Source organism: Colletes gigas, unplaced genomic scaffold (assembly GCF_013123115.1).
Source record: "Colletes gigas isolate AHSC1104 unplaced genomic scaffold, ASM1312311v1 Colletes_gigas_Sc00004, whole genome shotgun sequence".
Classification (NCBI taxonomy): Eukaryota; Metazoa; Arthropoda; class Insecta; order Hymenoptera; family Colletidae; genus Colletes; species Colletes gigas.
The window spans coordinates 10,594,890-10,614,874 of NW_025106633.1; the positions used below are offsets into that span (position 1 = coordinate 10,594,890).

The 19,985-nt window shown below is 37.5% G+C and overlaps 4 protein-coding genes across 9 annotated transcripts; 2 read left to right on the top strand and 2 right to left on the bottom strand.

Moving 5' to 3' along the window:
• Positions 1-15: 15 nt before the first annotated feature.
• Positions 16-2,434, top strand: LOC122405331 (serine protease snake-like). Of its 2 annotated transcripts, none has more exons than XM_043409996.1 (5): positions 16-268; positions 464-865; positions 949-1,219; positions 1,338-1,582; positions 1,647-2,434. In XM_043409996.1, exons 1-5 carry the CDS (start codon positions 193-195, stop codon positions 1,985-1,987), a joined length of 1,335 nt encoding a protein of 444 aa, XP_043265931.1. In that variant the 5' UTR covers positions 16-192; the 3' UTR covers positions 1,988-2,434. The 2 variants fall into 2 exon arrangements, with proteins under 2 accessions (XP_043265931.1, XP_043265932.1); XM_043409997.1 differs by having other exon boundaries at positions 728-865; positions 1,647-2,431.
• LOC122405332 (palmitoyltransferase ZDHHC16A) lies at positions 2,389-4,430 on the bottom strand. Of its 3 annotated transcripts, XM_043409998.1 has the most exons (6): positions 3,954-4,430; positions 3,728-3,875; positions 3,282-3,591; positions 3,017-3,207; positions 2,629-2,939; positions 2,389-2,530 (listed from the first exon to the last, which is right to left on the bottom strand). In XM_043409998.1, exons 1-6 carry the CDS (start codon positions 3,998-4,000, stop codon positions 2,440-2,442), a joined length of 1,098 nt encoding a protein of 365 aa, XP_043265933.1. In that variant the 5' UTR covers positions 4,001-4,430; the 3' UTR covers positions 2,389-2,439. The 3 variants fall into 3 exon arrangements, with proteins under 3 accessions (XP_043265933.1, XP_043265934.1, XP_043265935.1); XM_043409999.1 differs by lacking the exon at positions 3,954-4,430 and having other exon boundaries at positions 3,670-3,844; XM_043410000.1 differs by lacking the exon at positions 3,954-4,430 and having other exon boundaries at positions 3,282-3,598; positions 3,728-3,805.
• LOC122405333 (Kv channel-interacting protein 2-like) lies at positions 4,431-15,785 on the bottom strand. 3 transcript variants are annotated; one of them, XM_043410003.1, is made up of 6 exons: positions 10,076-10,648; positions 9,799-9,988; positions 7,141-7,368; positions 6,986-7,056; positions 6,696-6,914; positions 4,431-6,605 (listed from the first exon to the last, which is right to left on the bottom strand). In XM_043410003.1, the coding sequence occupies exons 2-6, from the start codon at positions 9,809-9,811 to the stop codon at positions 6,495-6,497; spliced, it is 642 nt and encodes a 213-aa protein (XP_043265938.1). In that variant the 5' UTR covers positions 9,812-9,988; positions 10,076-10,648; the 3' UTR covers positions 4,431-6,494. The 3 variants fall into 3 exon arrangements, with proteins under 3 accessions (XP_043265938.1, XP_043265937.1, XP_043265936.1); XM_043410002.1 differs by having other exon boundaries at positions 9,799-10,000; XM_043410001.1 differs by lacking the exons at positions 9,799-9,988; positions 10,076-10,648 and adding an exon at positions 15,520-15,785.
• Positions 12,146-15,216, top strand: LOC122405330 (probable serine/threonine-protein kinase clkA). Its single transcript, XM_043409995.1, has 3 exons — positions 12,146-12,406; positions 12,688-13,978; positions 14,076-15,216. The coding sequence occupies exons 1-3, from the start codon at positions 12,359-12,361 to the stop codon at positions 14,483-14,485; spliced, it is 1,749 nt and encodes a 582-aa protein (XP_043265930.1). The 5' UTR covers positions 12,146-12,358; the 3' UTR covers positions 14,486-15,216.
• Positions 15,786-19,985: the final 4,200 nt, after the last annotated feature.

Below are 19,985 nucleotides of genomic sequence, written 5' to 3' on the forward strand. Positions count from 1 at the left end.
TTTCGCGTCATTGCCGATCATTCGTCGAAATTAAATGGGAGGTGGAAATGTGACAACAAATGACATTAAAAATATATATTTTATCTGTCGGATGTTGTGTTTGCAACGCAAACATCTTCGCTGCCGATCTTCTTCAAATTTATTCTTGTTTAATTCAAGGCCAAGAAAAGTTTGTTTCCGTTGATTACAATAATGGCATTCAGACTTAACATTCTCACGATATTCCTATCATTTGCGATTGCATTAGTGTTGTCTGCAAAATCTTCAGGTTAATTATAATTATTATTATGTTAGGATTTATACGCGTATTTGGTCCATCGTATTAACCGATCGCTTTGTCCGGTACCGTGATATCAAAGTCCTTTCAATTAAATTTCGCTGATCGTAAACTATACTTTATTTACTTATAAATTAAAAATTTTATTCTTTAAACAGCTACAAATATAGACAGATATATTTTTAGGAAATTCGAGGAGAAAGAAACCTAGTCCGCCGAAATTAAGCGACAATATTGATAAAAACCCATTTCTTCAAAGTACCACTAGTTCGCCAATGTTAAGCGACAATATCGTTAATAATCTTTTTCTTCAAAATCGCGACACAACCTTGTCTGCAAATTGGAGCAACCTTCTCTTATCGAATACCATTCAAGATATATCTGCAAATAATAATCCAGTAAAAAGTTTCCCCAACGCTAATCCTTTCTTACAAGGTGTTCTTAATGCAGATAAGAATGTGGTTCGTACAGTTTCCCCAAGTAATTTGACCGGCGATACAAGACCATCCAATGAGAAATTATCAGACTCGAGGAAGATTGTCGATAAAACAAGTAGACGTACGGATGCAGGAACAAAATCAGAACAAAGTAAGTATCTTTGAACATGAAATGTAATATTTAATGCTTTGTAATATTAATTGCAATATTAATTTATAATATGGATACGTTAGTGTGCCAAGAATATGGAAGACAAATTTCAAGCACGACAGGAATATTGTCTTTGGTCGGTGTAAATCAAGAGGCAATTAAGGTAACCACTCGAGACTGCGTATACTCTAATCAACTTGTCATCGGAGGTGATACTGCTTTTCCCGGTGAATTTCCTCACATGGTCGCTCTAGGTACAAGAAACCCAGACGGAACGTTTCATCTTTTATGCGGTGGTACGCTGGTTGCACCGGAATGGGTACTTAGCGCAGCTCATTGCACTTACCAACCAAAGTATTATTTTTTATCTTCTTTATTATCTATCACAGATTAGAGTAAAATATACATTTTATATAGAAACAATTACTATAATTATGCGATGATTTTTAAACGTTAATACTTTTAACAAAAGTCCGACAGATGTACGTATTGGTTTTCACGATCTGAGAGACAATCAACATGGCATCACGACTACGATTAATAAAATGATACGTCATCCAAATTACAAACCTCCTACGATATATAACGATATAGCTGTGATTAAGTTAAATACTGTTATTACGTTTAACAAGGAAATACGGCCTGCTTGTCTATATCAACAATACGACACTGTACCTTTGCAAGCATGGGTCAGTGGATGGGGTGTTACTGAATTTGGTATGTTGAAAGTATCGTAGAATTTTTAGAGGAAGATATCGGAAAAATTCTAATAATATTGCAGAGGCTGAAGAAGGAAGTAATCAGTTGCAAAAAGCTCAGCTTGATGTTATCGATAATCTAAGCTGCGCGATACAACACAATCAATCAATAAAAATACCATATGGAATTACACCAAGCATGATATGTGCCGGAGATCCTCGCGGTGGTTGGAATAAAGACACGTGCCAAGGCGATTCGGGAGGTCCGATACAAATAGTTGATCCAAAAAATTTATGCCTCTTTCAAATAGTGGGCATCACTAGTTTTGGGCAGGGTTGCGCGTTTGTAAATATGCCTGGAGTCTATACGAGGGTCTCACATTATCTAAACTGGATAGAAGAAATTGTTTGGCCAGAATCTTAACTCTGTATAGCATCAACGTAACGTATATGTTTCGGTTTGCAAAGGTAGAAAAGTTTCTTTATTCGTTCTACAATTACTCGGAGCAATTCAAATATTAAAAGTTTAAAATACATTTAATATTAATATTGCTTAACGACATACATTGTGAAGACGACAGTGACATATGTTTCTTAACGGTATCATCGATCGATGCTGTGATCAATACATATACATACATATACGCGACGAATAATTTTGCGAATGTAAACGAACGGATATTAATTACTGTTGCGTTGAGAAATGTAAATTTTTTTAAATGCGTTACTTAGATTAATAATGCATATGGTGTGTAAATTGTACATAATACTAAACGATTGCAACTTGACTAGAAAAGTTTTATTTAGGTAGGAGCAACTTGATCATGACTGTAGAAAATAAATGGAAACTGGTGTCGATAGAGAGAAGAATTATACTCAAGATATCTTTGCATCGTGAATTGTTTTCCACGTGAGACCGTCCCCGTATGGACCGTGATTCGATGGAAACAATACATACCACCAACTTCTGTAATGATAAAATGAAAGAAGAAACGAGGATATACATATATTCGAAATATTCTATTGTAAAATAATTTAAACGAGGAAAGCAACGCTTTAAATTACCTTCCAACGGTGCCTAAAAACAACTTCCAGTTTTGTTTTGGTCCAAAATTATATGGATTTTGATAGAATTTTCCAAGTGCTTTATATTTTTCAGTTTCTGTGCTATTTATTCGAGCTTCTATACTTGTTTCCCCTCTAGCGATAAGGCCCGCGTGCCAGGACGTTAACGCTCCTAACGCTGCGAAAGTAGCTACGCAAATTAATGCTGCAAAAACAATAAGCCTTCGTCTCCATTCTTTAGCACGCGTATCCGCAGCTTGTTTCGCTATTTCAGCTAATTCCTCTTCGCTCAAGTGATCTAACGATTCCGTCTGGAATAAAGATATCAAACGTAGCAATTTTCTTGAGAGATTTACGAGAGATTTCCAAAGAAGATTCTAAAAATTACCACAGGAATTATTTCGGAATTATTAATGCGTACAGGATGACCATCTAATTCTGGATCTTGCGTCGGAAAGAATTCTTGATACGCTATTTCTACTCCAAATAGCATAATGAATAAAATACCAAATACCGTAAAAGTCATATATTGAAAAAAGTATCTATGATTGTAATGACCGACACAATTATTCAACCATGCTATTTCCAGAGTCAAGAAATCTATAAGAGTTTGCGGAAAGATAAAAGATTGAATATTTTATCCGAAAGGATACGACAATGATGATCCATCTTAAGAATGCATTTATTGCATACGGAGCAGTGATGCGTCCTGGGTGGTTTCGGTTTAATACACTTTTTGCAAATACTTACAGCCTCTGGAATAAGGCTACCTTCCGGTGGGTAGCCGGCTGGAACATTTACACCCATGTAATAATGAAAACATACGTTTACTAGTAACCAATTTCCAACCAATAGGAGGATTATCGTCATCGACGGACTCTTCTCCCACCAATACGGTAGACCGATGTAATAAGCAATGTACACGATACATGCGGTTAGGAGGCTTACCATTACTACAAATACCTGTAAACTGCCAGGCTTAGTAAATATATTGTAAAGAATTGGAAATTTATTTAGAGAAAGAGTTACGTAATTACGTACATCTCTGGAAATAAATAATAATCTAAATAGCGGAAGAAGATATTCTAAAGGTAATTACCGGTCCCAAACATGCAGTGAAATTTTCTACAAACCAAAACATTGGTTCCAGAAGAATATCACAGACGTAACTCCAGTTTAAGAAGTCGTTGTAAAATAAAGATTTTATAATGATTTGAAAATGCCACCATTTTTGCTTGAAATTAATTCTGAAAACGAGAAATGTATTACAACGAACATAGATACGAACGGATGGAAATCGTTGCTCGTTACTTTTGACAACTTACTTAAAAATATTTGGAGCTTTTGTTAACGACCACTTTATTCTAACCATTTTCCTTTACATAGAGTTTTCACAATGTTATTATTATTTGAAATCTCACTGTAATCTTGAAAGTGAAATTGTAGCTAAAAACGTAATTAGCGTAATTATCATTTAATTAATCGATTTGCAATGTATTACACGATATTGTGTCGAGTTTTATGTTGGTGATCTTTTTACTACTCTTCTTTCCTGTTACGAACTTTTTTTTTTATTTACAGATTATCAGCCTAAAATAGTTTTCGGATGACAGTTTGATCGTAATTATTTTAATCGAGCTTTAAATAGAAGAAACGAACTATAAAAAATACATTGATCGCGGAATTGCCGCATATTCTATACGTTGCTTGTTTAGAGTTCTATGTAAGATATGTGATATCTTGTTGCGCCACTGTCGCCATTCTACAGAGTGTTTCAAAAGGATGGAACGAACGCGCATGGATGGAAGCAAATTCCTCGAGCGAACAAACATTTAAATATCGTGATTCCCCAACATGAGTTTTTCTACAGTGACATGAAATTTCCTCGTACAAGGGGCCTTAAACTTTACCGAGACTGAATCTTACTCTCTGATTTGAACGAAAAATGAAAAGAAAAGTTTGTTCAAAGAATATGTATAAAGTTGTAATCAACACTTTAACCGTTCTCCATCACCAAAGTGATCAATCAAAGTGAGATACACGAAGATCTCTCAAAGTCACATATACGTGACAGCGGCCGTGAAATTGTTAATATGGACGACTTACTACTAAATAATAACACATCGTAATAAATATTGTACGATATATTACGTTTGAGAGATTATCGAACTGCATTATTAACAAGTACCTACCTACTTACTTACCTACATACGTAATTTGTTCGTTAAAGAGTGTCGTTTTATTTTGCTTAAAGTTTGACTGGAGCGGTACTCTCCTAAAACACACACACATACTTAAGAATCGAAGCGTATCCGTCGCCGGAACTGATAAAAATATCACGATACACGTAGATAGAGGGAAAAATGTGTTAAATTCGTCGGTATTCATAGTTTTAAAACTGTAACACGTACTTAGGTACTTATCTAGATCGCGGTAAAGGAAGGGTGGAAGTTGTAAATAAATAAGCGAGTTATCCAGACGAAAGGTCTTAAATGCCTTACCCTGTATGTAGGATTTACAGTAAAGTGCACAAGTCGAAGAAATTCAAATGAGATTTGTACGCGTAAAATATCGCTTTAAAATATCTTGAGTATACGATAACAGTTTCTATATGTATAAGTGTGAATACTTAACAACAAGTTTGTAGATGTCAGGCAACGGGATTAATTTAATAGTAATCGTTTTGTTAAGAATAACCTTTGCGCGATAGTATAACGGTAAATAGTAAGGTACGAGAGAATCACACGAGGCGTTGATCTTTAAAGATCACGTTTCTCTTATTTGGTCGAGGATACTACGATACTGATACATATATTATTGGGTCACTAATTATAATTTGTTCATCGTGCGTGGACGATGTTAGATATTGTTAATCTTAGAGTTTATTTAGCAGGTATACGCGAACCCTTAAAGTTTTCTGCAACCCGTTCGAATCGATCGAATTTAATTGTTTTTTTTGTTTGCGTACAGAGTACAGTTTAAAAGTATCGAAGTAAAGAAACCTTGTGTGCATAATCAGATACATATCCGTATAGTAGATGTGTAGAATAGAGGCGTAAATATGATGAAACGGGAAGAACGGGAAGATTTCTTTGTTTCTCTGTTCGAGTGTTTGTTCTGTATCGTTTGTAAATTAGAGATGCAATATACGTACGTGCATACATGTATGTATGTATGTATATGTAGAAGATTCGGAAATGTATCGGAACGTTAGGAAATCGATTCGAACGGTAGACAATATGTATAATACGTATAATAGTTTAAGCTTTCGGAGAAAAATGTTTGTATACGTGTGTAGATATGGTGTTTGCTCGAACTAATTCTACCGGCTGTTAAAACCTCTGTAAAAATTCGTCGTTGCTATAGAGTGGAAGAATTGATTTCTAGAGACACGGTTTCCGAATGAAATATCAGAGATGAAATTATTTTGGAGAAAAAAATTAGCAGGATCGACGAGATATGGATCGATAGACGTATCTATGTATACGTAGATAGATAGGGTTGCCAGCTCGTTGTTAAAATTTACCTGTTGTCAGTTATTTACAGAGAATCCGAATGCACGAGTACGTCGCGCGATAAGCATAAATAATTTTAGGTTTACTAATACTGATAATTTGTTTATCGTGTTCTGGACAGCACGCTCGAAAGACTGGGTAGGTAGGATAAATACATACATATTTACAAAGAGCGTTCGACGAGCTCCGGCTGGTTAGTTTGTTCGCGGGTTTCTATTAGAATGGTTAAAGATGATTTCTAACGAGATAATTATTAAATAGTAGATATCGATAATGTAACACGTTTCGGAGAAATATGTAGAGGCGGAGCTCGTTCGAAGGTCTGGTTAGATCGGGAGTTTAGGAAAGATCTCATAAGACAGTGTCGAGGGTGTCGAGACTCTTCAAGAGTTGCTCGTCCTTGGAACACCATTGCACCAATTCCTCGATCGTGACCACGCCGTCTTTGTTCGCATCTATCAACTGTGGATAAAATAGAAGGATAAATAGGAAATTTGTACAGTATGTATTAAATCGTTTGGTTCGTAATGGTGTTGTAGGTGGAATACTGACGTGAAAAATACGATCGACGTGTTCCCGGGCTGCCAAATGCGGCTCGACAATTTGCGGTTGCGTGTAACGGCCCAACATCTCGTAAATGGAACCAACCACGTCCAGCATTTCCTCTTTGCTGATCAGTCCATCTCCGTCTAGATCGTAAAGTCCAAACACCCACTGGAGTTTCTCCTCCACCGAGCCTCTGGACACCTTCGACAAGATCGTCAAGAATTCCTGGACAGAATAAAGGCAAGGACGTTGTCATGGAAGAATGTCGAATGGTTAGAATCGGAGAGAACGTTCACCTCGAAACTGATCTTTCCGGACGGTTTTCTCTTCATGGTATTGAAGACATAATGGGCGTACTGGCTAGCATCTGAAAGTTTCGATACCGGGATTTAAAATTTTTCTCAACCGTTTCTCCTCAAGTAATTGAATCTGTTTTGAGACAATTGCTCACCTCCCTGCGGAAAGAATTGTGAAAAAATCTGCTTGAAAGCTTCCTCGTCGACGAGACCGGTTGGACATTCCTGCTTGAAGCCTCGATATATCAGCTGTATCTCCTTCCTGGAGAACCTGGTGTTAGCCGCCAAGGTGGCGAGTTCCTCCGGTTTGTGCCGACCGCCGAGGGCAAGGGCACCGGCAGTAGAACCCCCTAAAACGCCCCCGAGTTCTTCAAGCTCGCCCTCTGTAAGTTTGCCAACAGGCGGTTCGCTTCTAAGACTGTACGCGTTCGAGAGTACTCCCCTCTCACCTGTGCTCAACCGTGTGCTTCTTCCTCTACTTCAGGCTAAGGGAGAGACCAGACACCGTTCCTCCTCTCTCACTAGCAGGCAAGAGAGGAGATTCTACTTACGAGACAACAGGGTGGAACGCAACACCTCGACAAGTTTGATCGTTACTTGAACGGGAGAAGATAGCGAGCGAGCGAGCGAGCGGGGCCGGGTGCCCGAGAACACACCATCTTCTCCAGGCAGCCTGCCCACGCTCCTCCCACCGACAGTAAAAACAGGGTTCTATTTCGAGCTGGATGGCTGGGTGGTTGGTGAGGACGAGAGACAAGGGCGCGGAACTCGGTCACGCAGCCACGCACTCACGCACACGGTGCGAACAGGTGCACAGAGTTGCAGACAAACAATTTCACCCGGGTAAAACATAACATATTTAACAAATCGTTCTTCGTAGATCGTGTTTTACTTGGGAACGGGGGGATAAACGTAGAAACGAAGAGCGCGCACGATTCCATTTTTTTACGAGCAAGTACTTTTCCAGTCGGTTCGCGGTTTGCTTCGACAATGGAAAGATGCGTGAAATTTAAAGACAAGGATATACCAACAAGTTGCTAAATAGATTTCAGGCGAGTGACAATAACTGATGGATACGACTTTAGAGTGGAGAAGTTGTCAAGTTTGCCAGATCGATCCTACGATTCTACTATCCTACGATCCTACGATCCTACGATCCTACGATCCTACGATCCTACGATCCTACGCAGCGACGCAGCGTCGAGCGATTGCTTTCGTTGACAAGGGGGACGATAGATATCCTCGATCCGCAACATCATCTACGCGTAAACTTTCATTTGATCGTTTTCACGCGACGCGAACGTCTAGATTCTTCGTTTCGTCGCTGTAACGTTAAAATCGATACTCGACACGAGATGCTATCTATAAATATGTATACATATACAATTATCCGCATAAAAATAAGATCAAAGCGCAAACGAAAGCACGACCCAACGCTACAAACCTACAAATGCACCTACTCAAAAAAGGGTTTAACGAATCTCGCAGCCTACAAAGACACTATATCGTAAGAATTTGTACAAGACGTCTGGTCGTTCGTAGTACATACGATCGAAAGGAAATGATTTTCGTAGAGATACAAAGGAATAAATAACAAAGTCCGGGACATGTTGTACGATGCTACGAGCGCAAAAACTATTTTGCGCTCTAAACTAACAGTTAAACGAACAACAGACGTTTGCGTTCTTGGAAAAATTCTTATTATTCGGAGGCGAATTCGCGCGTGTCTACCTATCATGCAATTATACTGTTCTTTACGCATGCTTCGGTTCAGTGTTTGAAAACGACCAGGCGAACAACCGCGTTCAACCGCGTTCAACCGACGTTCTTTTCGCGCCTTCGCCAGAGTAGAAATATTATTTGTCAGGAAACTTTGCGTGGCCGTAAGCAACCAGTCTCTTACCGCGTTTTATTTTTTCATGCTCTTCTTTCTACGATGTTCGATGCAACTGATAATAATGAAAATGACCCGTCAAGCTGGACGTTCGCGACTAAGGTAGAAGCTTCCCATTGATCGTTGCTAAAATTACAATCGCGAAACTACACGAGGCAGAAACAAATTACGCGACACTGCATACCGGAAGGAAGTCCAAAAGCCAGGCTAAATGTCAACATATCCGTGTACAAACTGTACAAAGAAAACAGTTTCTGGTAAATAATACGTTTAACTGGTGTTCGTGTAGTACACATGTATGTACATATAAGCAACTAATTGTTTGCGTGTTTTTGTTTTAAAATGAAGGTACCGTGACGGATAAGGGATACTTCACAGCAAGGGTAAAATAATCGAGAGCGATCGAAAAATACGGCTTTCGAGTGTCCTGTGTATGTAGACATACATAGACATCGTGGATGCATATAGAGGCGCTTGCGCTCGCATAGGTATGTATGTATGGTTTGCAGTGTAATTCCAGTAGCAGCTCTGGTCCCGGGCATCCGGGGTCACCATAGCAACGCGGGACAGCTCCTACCCTGTTATTCAGGCTACTTGGCGTTTCCGTAATCCGAAGCATTTTTCTCTATTAAAAGCGCGCGAATCTGAACGTTGCACACGATACGTACAAGTAAGAAAGAGATCATGGATACAAGGATGGATAGCATGGTCGGTGTCGGCGTCGCTGTCGCCGTCGCGTCGCGTCGGTCGGTTCCCTAGCAGACCACAATTAACAATTCCAAAATGGGGGCTAACTGTGAAAAGGAGAAAGTATAAGTAGTGGTGAGTCGAATGGAGATATAAAATAATGTGAAGGAAAAGAGAGTGTATTGAGAATGCGTGTTTGATTTGTTCTCAGTGAATCGAGCGAGTCTCGCACCTTGCCGTTGCATCTTTCGCAGCTGTTATCACTGACACACACCCCCAACGAACGCGCGATAAATAGAGGGAGATCGTTCCGAGGCCCCTGCCCCCTCACGTTGTGTAAAATCCCTTCGTCTCAAGGCGGATCTCTTTCCACGGTGTGTATCGACTGGCCTGCTTGCCTGCCTGCCTGCCTGCCTGCCTGCCTGCCTGCCTGCCTGCCGGTTTACCGATTTACCCGGAGAGGAAACTCGAGCGGCACTACAGTCCGCCTGTACCAATCATGGACTTACTTTTCTCCCGGCTCTTACGTGCCTTCATTTGGCAGTTAGAAATTTGCAATCCGAATCGAGCACAGCGATCCACAAACTGGCAATTCGATTCCAATTAGTCAGGCGATCGGTTCGCGAACCATCGGTTGCCTTTTCTTCACGATGTCGATTCTTTCTTCGTCGAAACCGATCGACGCGTGCCACCCAATTCACCGATCGATGCTCCGCGACGGACTAACGTAACTTAACCCACTGACTCGGTAACGACGCGCGCTCGTCTCGACCCTCTCATGCTGATGCATCGAAAGACCCGGCCACGCAAAAGCACGGGCTTTCCTTGCTCGCGCGCAAGTCCGGCCTGACACTTTTTTCGAACCGCGGTCATCCTCGGCTACCAACCCAATCGGGAGATGGATTAACAAACCGTCGCGCTCCTTCCCCATCGACAACTTTATCCTCGCCTCTTTACCTCTTTTCTTTTTTACTCTTACCAACTTTTCTCTTCTTAGTCTTGAATATTTACTCCTGAATTGCCCTCTTCTTACCTCTTTTCTTCTACTCGACGTCACCTATTTTTATCATCGGCCTACGATAACAAACCTAATGGCATTCAAACTGATGATGATGATGATGATAATGGACTGGTTCGATTAAAAAACATCCACTCTCGGTAATCTCCTGTTAATCTTTATTTACCATTCAATCGGATTGTTTACATAGCTGAAACTATCGACGAGAATATCTTTCGAACGTGTTTTAACGTATACATGTGTATTTTTAGCCTGTTGTATGCATTATCTATCTTTGATGCGGTTGAGAAACGCGAGGTGCTTTCGTCCGACTATGAACGATTTTTCTACTGGATGCGCGCATCGTATACATCGAGTCCTTCTACTTGCCAGATACATTCTATCTACATACATACTTCGCTACGGTATGCAAATATTTTTTTCTCTCTTATAGATTTTCCCTCGATGTACATACTTACATATGTACCTAGTGTACCAAACTATGTCCATTCCCCATAATTTATAACCAAATCAATAAACATTTATCGGAAATATTCGAGGTAAAATAACTCGAAAATTATCTTGAAAATTAATAACACCTTTTTCACGGACTATTATTACGATTACCTTAGTAACAAGGAAATTACTCAAAGCTATTGCACGGTACGGTTTCCTCCTGTAGACGCGTTAGAAATTAAACGAGGATCTTGTACTACAGCTTACGTCGATCGAAACCGGATCCAAGAACGTACTTGTAAATAGTTGCAGATTATTTACTTTGCTTATACGCGTAATCTATTGGTTGCGTACGCTACGAAAGACCATGAAGATAAGTACTTGTATATGCATGCCAAGCAAACATTGATCTTTCCTCGAAAAACGAAAAACGGATCAAAGTTATTATTATTATTATTATTACTTCGATCGATAATATCGGATTTTGATATCTATTTGTAGATGGCAGGATAATAGTATTTTTCGATCAGTACTAGATTCATTTTACTGCTATACCAGTACCTACTTACATTATATGTATGTATATCTATGGAAGAATAAAGTAAATGTCCATTCATCCATGCAACGGTAACGTTTCATTTTTCCACTAATTTTTACAATTAAAATACGATTACATTTGCACAATTTCATAGGAACGTTAACCGTACACGGGATATAGTCAATTAAGAGAGTTTCGTTATTAAGATAAGAATCTACTGTATTTGGAGCAATACAGATATTAAGAAAAAAACGGGCTAATTTTATTGGAAATATCTTTCTTTTCTATCTTTTTTGTTCGAATTAAAGGAAGAAACCCGCGTGATTCGGTTAGCAGACGAATTTTTCTATCGGCCATATCAGAAATATGTCCAAGGACCAAGAAAAGGATTACGACTGAGCGCCTCGATATTTGAAAATGAACGGCAACGATATTTCAAGATTATCGTACAAGGAATTGCAGGCGTTAGCTCTCAGATATCGTGTACCAGGTAACATAAAGGTAATTATTTAATTGTTCGTGACGTTTAAACGAAAAATTCCCAAGCTCGTGATCGCTTTCTCATTTTCATCCAAACACGAAAACCACTTGAAATTGATTTTTAAACGGTCGATCATCGTTTTCTCACCATAGAAGAAACTGTTGGTTAAAGTATTGCAAGCTGCAAAAGGCGGAAATGAAATCGAAGTTGGCAGGCTGCTGCAGGATCTCAAACAAAATCGTAAGAGAAAGGTGAGAAAAATCGAACCCGGAAAATTTCTTGGGTTAACCTCCACACCATTGCACAGTCCTGATTACGTTATGGCTGACGATCATTACTGCTCGCAACAACAACCACCATATCAGGGGGTAAGTCGACTGGATCTATTGCGAAAACATGCAAATTTCCAACGTTCGATCGGCTAGTTACACGATCTGCCTATTTTATTACTTAATATCTATCTTATTGATAGATATTGTTCAAAATCAAACAACGTGTTTACAAAATCTTGAAAATTTTACATATTTCCAAAATAATATATATCATTCTTTTTATAGAGAAAAACCGTTTGAAGAAATTTTAGAAGATAACAGAGAAATAGAAATAGTTTTATACATACTTTTTAACAAAATGGGATTTATGTGCTTAGGTTGCCGCCGAAGAAGAGATTGTAAGTAGAGACGAAGACAATAGGATTCCTCACTACGAAGACTTTAAGCAATTTTTGTTAAAGAAGATACAGAGGGAGTTTCAAACGTACGATACAAATAATAATCAAGTAGAAAGTTCCTCTATCGTGGACTTGAGAACAGCGACTGTTTCCTCCGATCTGCAAACTATTCCTTTGGATAATAGCAACCATACCAGATCTAATCTAATACCTGCTAATAATAATAGTAATATAGATTCGTTAACCTATCGACAGAACGATTGCCTTCGACATCAAACATCCGAGGATAGAAACAGCAATCTGCACGGCTCGATACTTTTGAAGAAAATGTTACAAGCACCGGTCGGTGCAAATTTAGGAGAAATAGCTAGTCCTCCGATAGGTGGTTATCGGTTTTCTGCGATGGATCATTATCAGTCTAATAGTTTACTAGATAATTCTGATACATTGACTGCCGAATCGGACAATCAAGATAATAATGAAGAAAATTTCGAAAACACTTCAGACTGTTACGGACTTTTAAGCAGCATGAAAGGAGAATACTTGTTCAACGAATCAAATTTTGTTAAGCACGTGGATGAGATCGGTCAACAAATTACCAATGTTTTAACTAATGAAAATGATAATCGATACAAGTATTCTACAAATAATGATACGCATCAAGATTACGAGAATTGGACTATTACCAATGTTATGGACGCAACAGATACCAACTGTACAACATCCGATCTTGTCCAGTCCTCAAGAATCTATCAAACTATGTATTATGATAATACGGGATCTATTCCTTTAAATAAACCCACGAACGACGAGGGTTTAACATGCCAATATCGTACCATCGAAAATGTACATGCTTATAACTCTAGTCAGAATTTATTTAATTTTAATGCGACGGAAGAAAGTCAGTATTACGAGACAAACATCATTCCCAATATGCAATCTGACTCTACTAGTACACATTATTTACAAAACTTAATCAAATTTACTACAGAAACTAACCAAGAATATTTTCAAAATACACATTCTTATTCAAACGCAAACATAAATCAAGATACATACTCATCCACTGTTTCTCAAACCTTTTCTAACAACAACCGCTATAATTCCAATACTTTGTGCGAAAACTCATGTTCGAACAATAATCAGGGAAATATCTCACTGTCTGAAAACTTTGAACAACAGACACCAAACTGTCATTCTACCGTACAAATGTCTGAATCCAGTACTAAGAAAAATGTATCGAGTACAGTGGATAAAGTAAAAACGAATGGTATGTGACTATGTATTTCGTTATTCTTTTAAAATTACTTAATTCGATATACAAAAGATACTCCATCCGTGTAATATTCTTTCTTTGATACTTTTAGGAATACTAGATGCATTTTGGCCAAAAAAATTCTCAAAAATTCCAGCGGATCCCATTTTGGAAAGTATTTTAAATTTCATTGACACCGAGCGCATAGATTTATCAAAACTAGATCAAACATCTTGCGTACATTGTTACGTAGCGCCGATTGTCACACATTCGCCGGAATCATCGCATGTAATTTGTTCTCAGAAAGCAAGATTCGTTGCCGAATACAGGCAGCATTCTTTTTACCCCCATTGGTTACTGTACAACGATTCCTCCCGTGGAATGCAAATGGCTAATTTACAAACAGAACTTGAAGAATCCGCGACGGAAGAAATGCCAGTTTTGTGTACATCGATACTCAAAAGTACACCTGATTTAAACGAATCGATCGAAGGAACTCGAGATTCCATTCCCGAACTTTGAACACAAAATTACAGAAACAAATCTCAGTCATGAAGAAAAAAAAGAAGAAAAAAAGAAAAAAAGAAAAAAAGAAAAAAAAGTACAAATATACGCAAAGATTTAAATATTAAAGATGAACAACTGAAGACCGATGGTCAATCAGTCAGTCAGTCAGTCAGTCAGTCAGTCAGTCAGTCAGTCAGTCAGTCAGGTGGATTAAGGTGTTTCTAAGAGCACAGCTCAATAAGAGAAGAAATACATATGTAAGTAAGTACTGCTGGTAGTACATTAAATTGTATGTAAGATTTATTGAGACAGAGTAAAGTACAAAAGTTTTGATATTATGTAATTTTTGAGGAAATCTATTTACACGTTATTTATATAATTAAGAATAGAAATCAAAGTTTAACATGATCAAAGAAAAGATCTTATTTGATCTAGTTGGGGAAATGCAGATCATTATATCGTTACTATCATGTAAAATTATTTTTCTACTGTTAATAAATGATAATTATGGAAGAAATGTGTCGTAATAGCGTATACAAGGAAATAATTGAATTTTTATATCCGTTAAGACGATGTTAAGACGTACGAGAAACGAATGCGGGAAAATTAAAGTAAAACGGCCATTTCTACGGGGTGTGTGTGTGTGTGCGCGCGCGTGTCAAGTTTCTGTTCGATGGATATAAGGAAATAAAGAATTTTTGCGTAACAAGATGATAAAGAAACGACTGGCTGAAAATAATTGTCAAGAACAATGAAAATTAATTACTTTTTACATTTTTGCTTTCGTTTATTTTCTTCATTCACGAGCAATACTTGTAATATTCTATAATTTTATTAAGAAATACATAAATGGCAAGCATCGTAAAAAGAAAAACAATTTGAAAAATATTATATGTATACGTAAAGCCCACGTAATTGTATTGCAGATCGAAAATAGAAAGGTAAATGTATTTTGAAATTCGAGTAGCTACTTGAACGATGGTAATATTTTACGCTCGGTGATTGTCGTGAATTATTCGTTGGAAAAATTGAAGAAAAATTCAACTCACTTGGAATTCCTTCTGCTTGCATTTGAGTCTTTAGGTAATTGAACACTTTAGCAGGTATCGATTCCTTTCTTCGATTTCTATATAATCCCATTTCAGTTTCCATATTTTTTGGAGTAATCTGTTTCTCGGAAGATTTATCTGGCGTCACGTTAACGCTATACATTTTACGTTTTTAACGTAATTAACGATATTTGTTCGGCTTTTAAAACGTATTCTTTTCTTCTTGAAAAATGAAACCACGAAAATTTATTTCTCGCCTTGCCTATTGTTCGTCAAATATACAATCTGCAAGCAATTGCACGAGAAATTTAAGTAAAGAGTGTACTTTCCGAGGCAAGATCTCCGACACTACTGTGTTACAAAAAAAAGCAGTATCGCGATCTAGGTGAGAATGCAGTGTCACAGAGTCGCTCGCTCTGTATTTAATGAGATCCTCGAAACACGAGACTAATTATTTTACCGTTTCGTTCAGTTTTTCCACGAAGAAAAGAATTTTAACAGTGGGTTCGACGTAAGTACACGTGTATTTATTCAATGATTAATTTTATTTAAAAACATTACGCCATAATAATAACAATAAAGATGTTGCATCGATTTTTATTTTTATGTTTCTTTACGAAGATGCAACATCGATCAAAAGATATTTAAATTGATACATTTTGTTCAATTATTTGCTGATTGTCGATTATTCTTTGAATTTGTATGGCTGTATGTGTTAGCATCGAAAGAAAATCTGTTTGAAAAAAGGAATCTGAAATGCTAATAAATAAGTAGAGATGGCTTGTCTCGGTGTAATATGTACCGAGTCCGAAGATTTCGAGTTCACTTTTGCTAACTAATCTTCTTCGCGTATGGTTCCAAAGTAGATTTCAGTTTAGACGTAAGTTAGTGTACACAGAAATCTGTGTACTCTGCCAAGCGCCATTACTTGTTTCAACAAAAATAATCCGTACACAATTGATCGTGCAGGAAAGAGTGTCGTGTCGTGTAGGTACACCATTTGCGAGATTTGCTTTATTTAAAAAAATAAAACATTCGCAGAACGAAACGCGTAGATCGAAGAAACTTTGATTAATTTAGTATTCTCGATTGTAAGTAATAATGATGCTGCACGTGAACGGACGATCGATAAATAAACAAAATTATTTGAATAAAATGTTCAAATACAGTGTAGAATATAGTAAAATTTCAAAAAAAAAAGAACTGACAAAGGAACGTAAAAATTTGTAAAAAGGTTCGGTAAGTCACGGTTAGAAAAAACGAAAAAACATTATTCTAGGCTTATGAGAAATGTGATTTGAATGCTGTTCGGGTTATAAGTGAGTGGTGCGTATTGTATAATAAACGGCAAACTGTACACAAGCTAGTAAATTAACTGTAACACTGTAGGCCTTGAAAGAGAAGAGAGTATTCTCTACGTTTGTTAACTTTACCAATTTTAGTGGGTGAATTGTGTCACAGACCAAGTAGGTACTTATGTATACGAGTAGACAGCTTACACTTTATGGACTTTCGTTCACTGCCATGCCGACGTAAAAAATACATTAGGTGAAAGCACAGACGAGGTATATGAATATGTAGACCTTTCACCTTATGGAATTTCGCGGCCGAATCTGACTGCCATACCGACCTGAAAATTCGGTGCTGATTTTAGCGGCCTCTTCTCATGGATGGCGGTCAGTTGAGAAACTCACTGAATTAGTGTGATAGGCAGCAGCTAGTGCGTATAAATGCATACCAATTGAAAAGTAGGAATAATTCGCGATTCCTTGACTAGTTAAAGTTGTAAATAATTTACTAAAAATCAGTCTATCCGCGGTTTCTAGGTGAGGCATGCCCGAGGCACGGGTTCGTAATACATACATATGTACAAGCTTCGCGAGACGTCGGAGCTCTCCCCACTCCGCCGCCTAATTCCCGAGCGTTGCCGAGCACAGCGGACGGCCATCCATCATTCTTTACTTTGACGTCAAGACGTATCGGCGTTCCGCGACCGAGGTGCGTATTTCTAACCTGTTGATCTTTCCACTATTACTAATTACAATCTCTTGCAATACGGTACCGATTTAATCATACTACTTAATTATAATAATCGTTTGTGTACTTTAATGCATCGTTATTTCGTTTCTGTTACAGTGTCTTATTGGAATTCGAAGTTAAGAAATAATAAGACTTGTTGAAACCTGTCAAGACGTGTCGGCGTTTCGTGACCAACGAAGTACTTAGGTACATACGTATTCCTAACCTTTTCTTATTTCCTCGTTATAATCAATCATTGTTTAATTATGATTTAATTTGTATTTTATTTCTGTTGCAGTCTCCGATTGAAATTTGGACGCCATGGGAAGTTTTATTGGCGCGTAAAGGACACCGTAACAGATGGCAGACGAGTCGAGAAATTGTGGAGGGAATATTGGTAACATTTAAACAATTGTAACAAAAATTAACATTCATATTAATATTTATACATTCTTATTGTAGCTTTATTACGTTCGTTGCAAGCATGATTTTAACTTTATAATCGGTCATTGTTAAGATCAAATATTAAAATCATTAACAAACTTTTTATTTACTTCGATACATATCGAAGTACATGTACAGAAATGGCGTCGGTAGATATTAACGATACATTGGAATAGTTTATATTAGAATGTATTCCGATCGCGATTAAATATTTTCGACTATTATTTATTTAATTGATCGTTTATATTTCTTTATGAATTGTTGTAATTGGAATTTGCATACATATTTCGGTACAAGTTTCAGGAAACGTAGTAACTGCGAAGTTGAAATATGCTATTCAAGCATAAATAACTAGCGAACTTTAATTCTTGGAAATTTCGGAATATTTATAAAAATTACGGGATATTCTAACGTTCGATAAATTAAACATAATCATGCTTACAACTCTAATTATGAAACTTGGTGATATATTTATAAATTGAATAATTATTTTCGTAGTTAATATTTTGTCGTTGAAATTCTCATTGATAGAGAATATTTCGCCTTCGTGGCATTGATATTGTGTACGGGACAAACTATGTATGTATACAGCAGTACATACTAAGTAAAGCAGTGTTTTCGTTGACGAACTCTAGTAAGAAGAAAAACAAAAATCGATAGGCGAAGCACAGACGTGCTTGTTGTATTTCTTGTCTCCTGTCCCTTTCTTTTCAGGACTTTTCTTTCCAGGAAATTTGTTGGCCGCGCGCAATGCGGCCGGTAGATTCAGTGATCGTGCGTAGCAAACAAGTTTGTTTTTCGGGGCAAAGTGACCCCAAGCTCGTTATCGTTCACGGTGTTAGAGAAACGCGAGAATAGAAGCAGTGTTTCTCACGCGGTATTAAATTATTTCCAGAGCATCGTGGCTCTCTGTTTTCTGAATCGCGATAATAGAGTCATTTGTTCGCCGATTTCAATCTTCGGTCGCGGTAATCTAACTTAACACTTTCCAATCAAATTAATTATTTTTTCAATTTGACATTTAAACTCCTCGTTACCGGAATTAGAATCGGTGCATCGCCGAAGAGGATTATTTGGCGATGCTCCACGAGCAAACAATGTAAGTATAAATTTATACTTATAAATTTTTAATTAAAAATCTCTACAGTTTTACCAATAGATTCTAATTGTTTTCTTACAGTTTTCTTACAGTTTCTGATCATGATCCTGGGAACCAGCAGCAGTACCCGGGGGGGTATCGGGCGGTGGACCACGAGCGAACAACGTAAGTATAAATTTATACTTTGAAATTTGTTAATTAAAAATCTCTATAATTTTAACAATAGATTATAATTGCTTTCTTATTTTTTATATCAGGAGCATGCAGGGGGCTCTGATGACTTCCACCGGGCAGCCAGCAGCAGCAGCATCATCATACAGTCATCCCAAGAGGTTCAAGTTCATCACTCGTAGTAAGTCGCATGCTATTTATGTTCCTCTGGTCCCCAACCATGTTGTAGGATGAAAGATCCGAATCAACACGGGTGATCAGTTGTATACTTAGTATTTTTCACGAGTTAAGTGACCGCGGGTATGAAAAATACCCGTGAGTAGCAACATCAATTGTTATATCTTTTTAGTTCAGGCTAGGGTCTTCTTGCACTCGCGTTTTTTAATGTTATCAATAAATGTTACACAACTTCATATGAATTATATAATCGAGTAGAATAGAAATTAATATAATGCGAAAGCATTATATCGATCATATGATCCAGTAGAATATCAAATATTCGTTTTATCGATTAATACATCATATGATGTATTTCACGTGCAAGAAAGCGTTTCGCGACTGGTCGTTTCTCAACTCAAAGGAACATGCATGTTAGTTTCGTCTTTTAAAAAATTTACTTCGACGACAGAATCGACCAGGGATAATTGAATATTTTTAATAATAATTTAACAAACTTATTTCAATTTGCAAAGTAAATTATTTTATTATGATATCTTTATTAAAGTCTTCCATT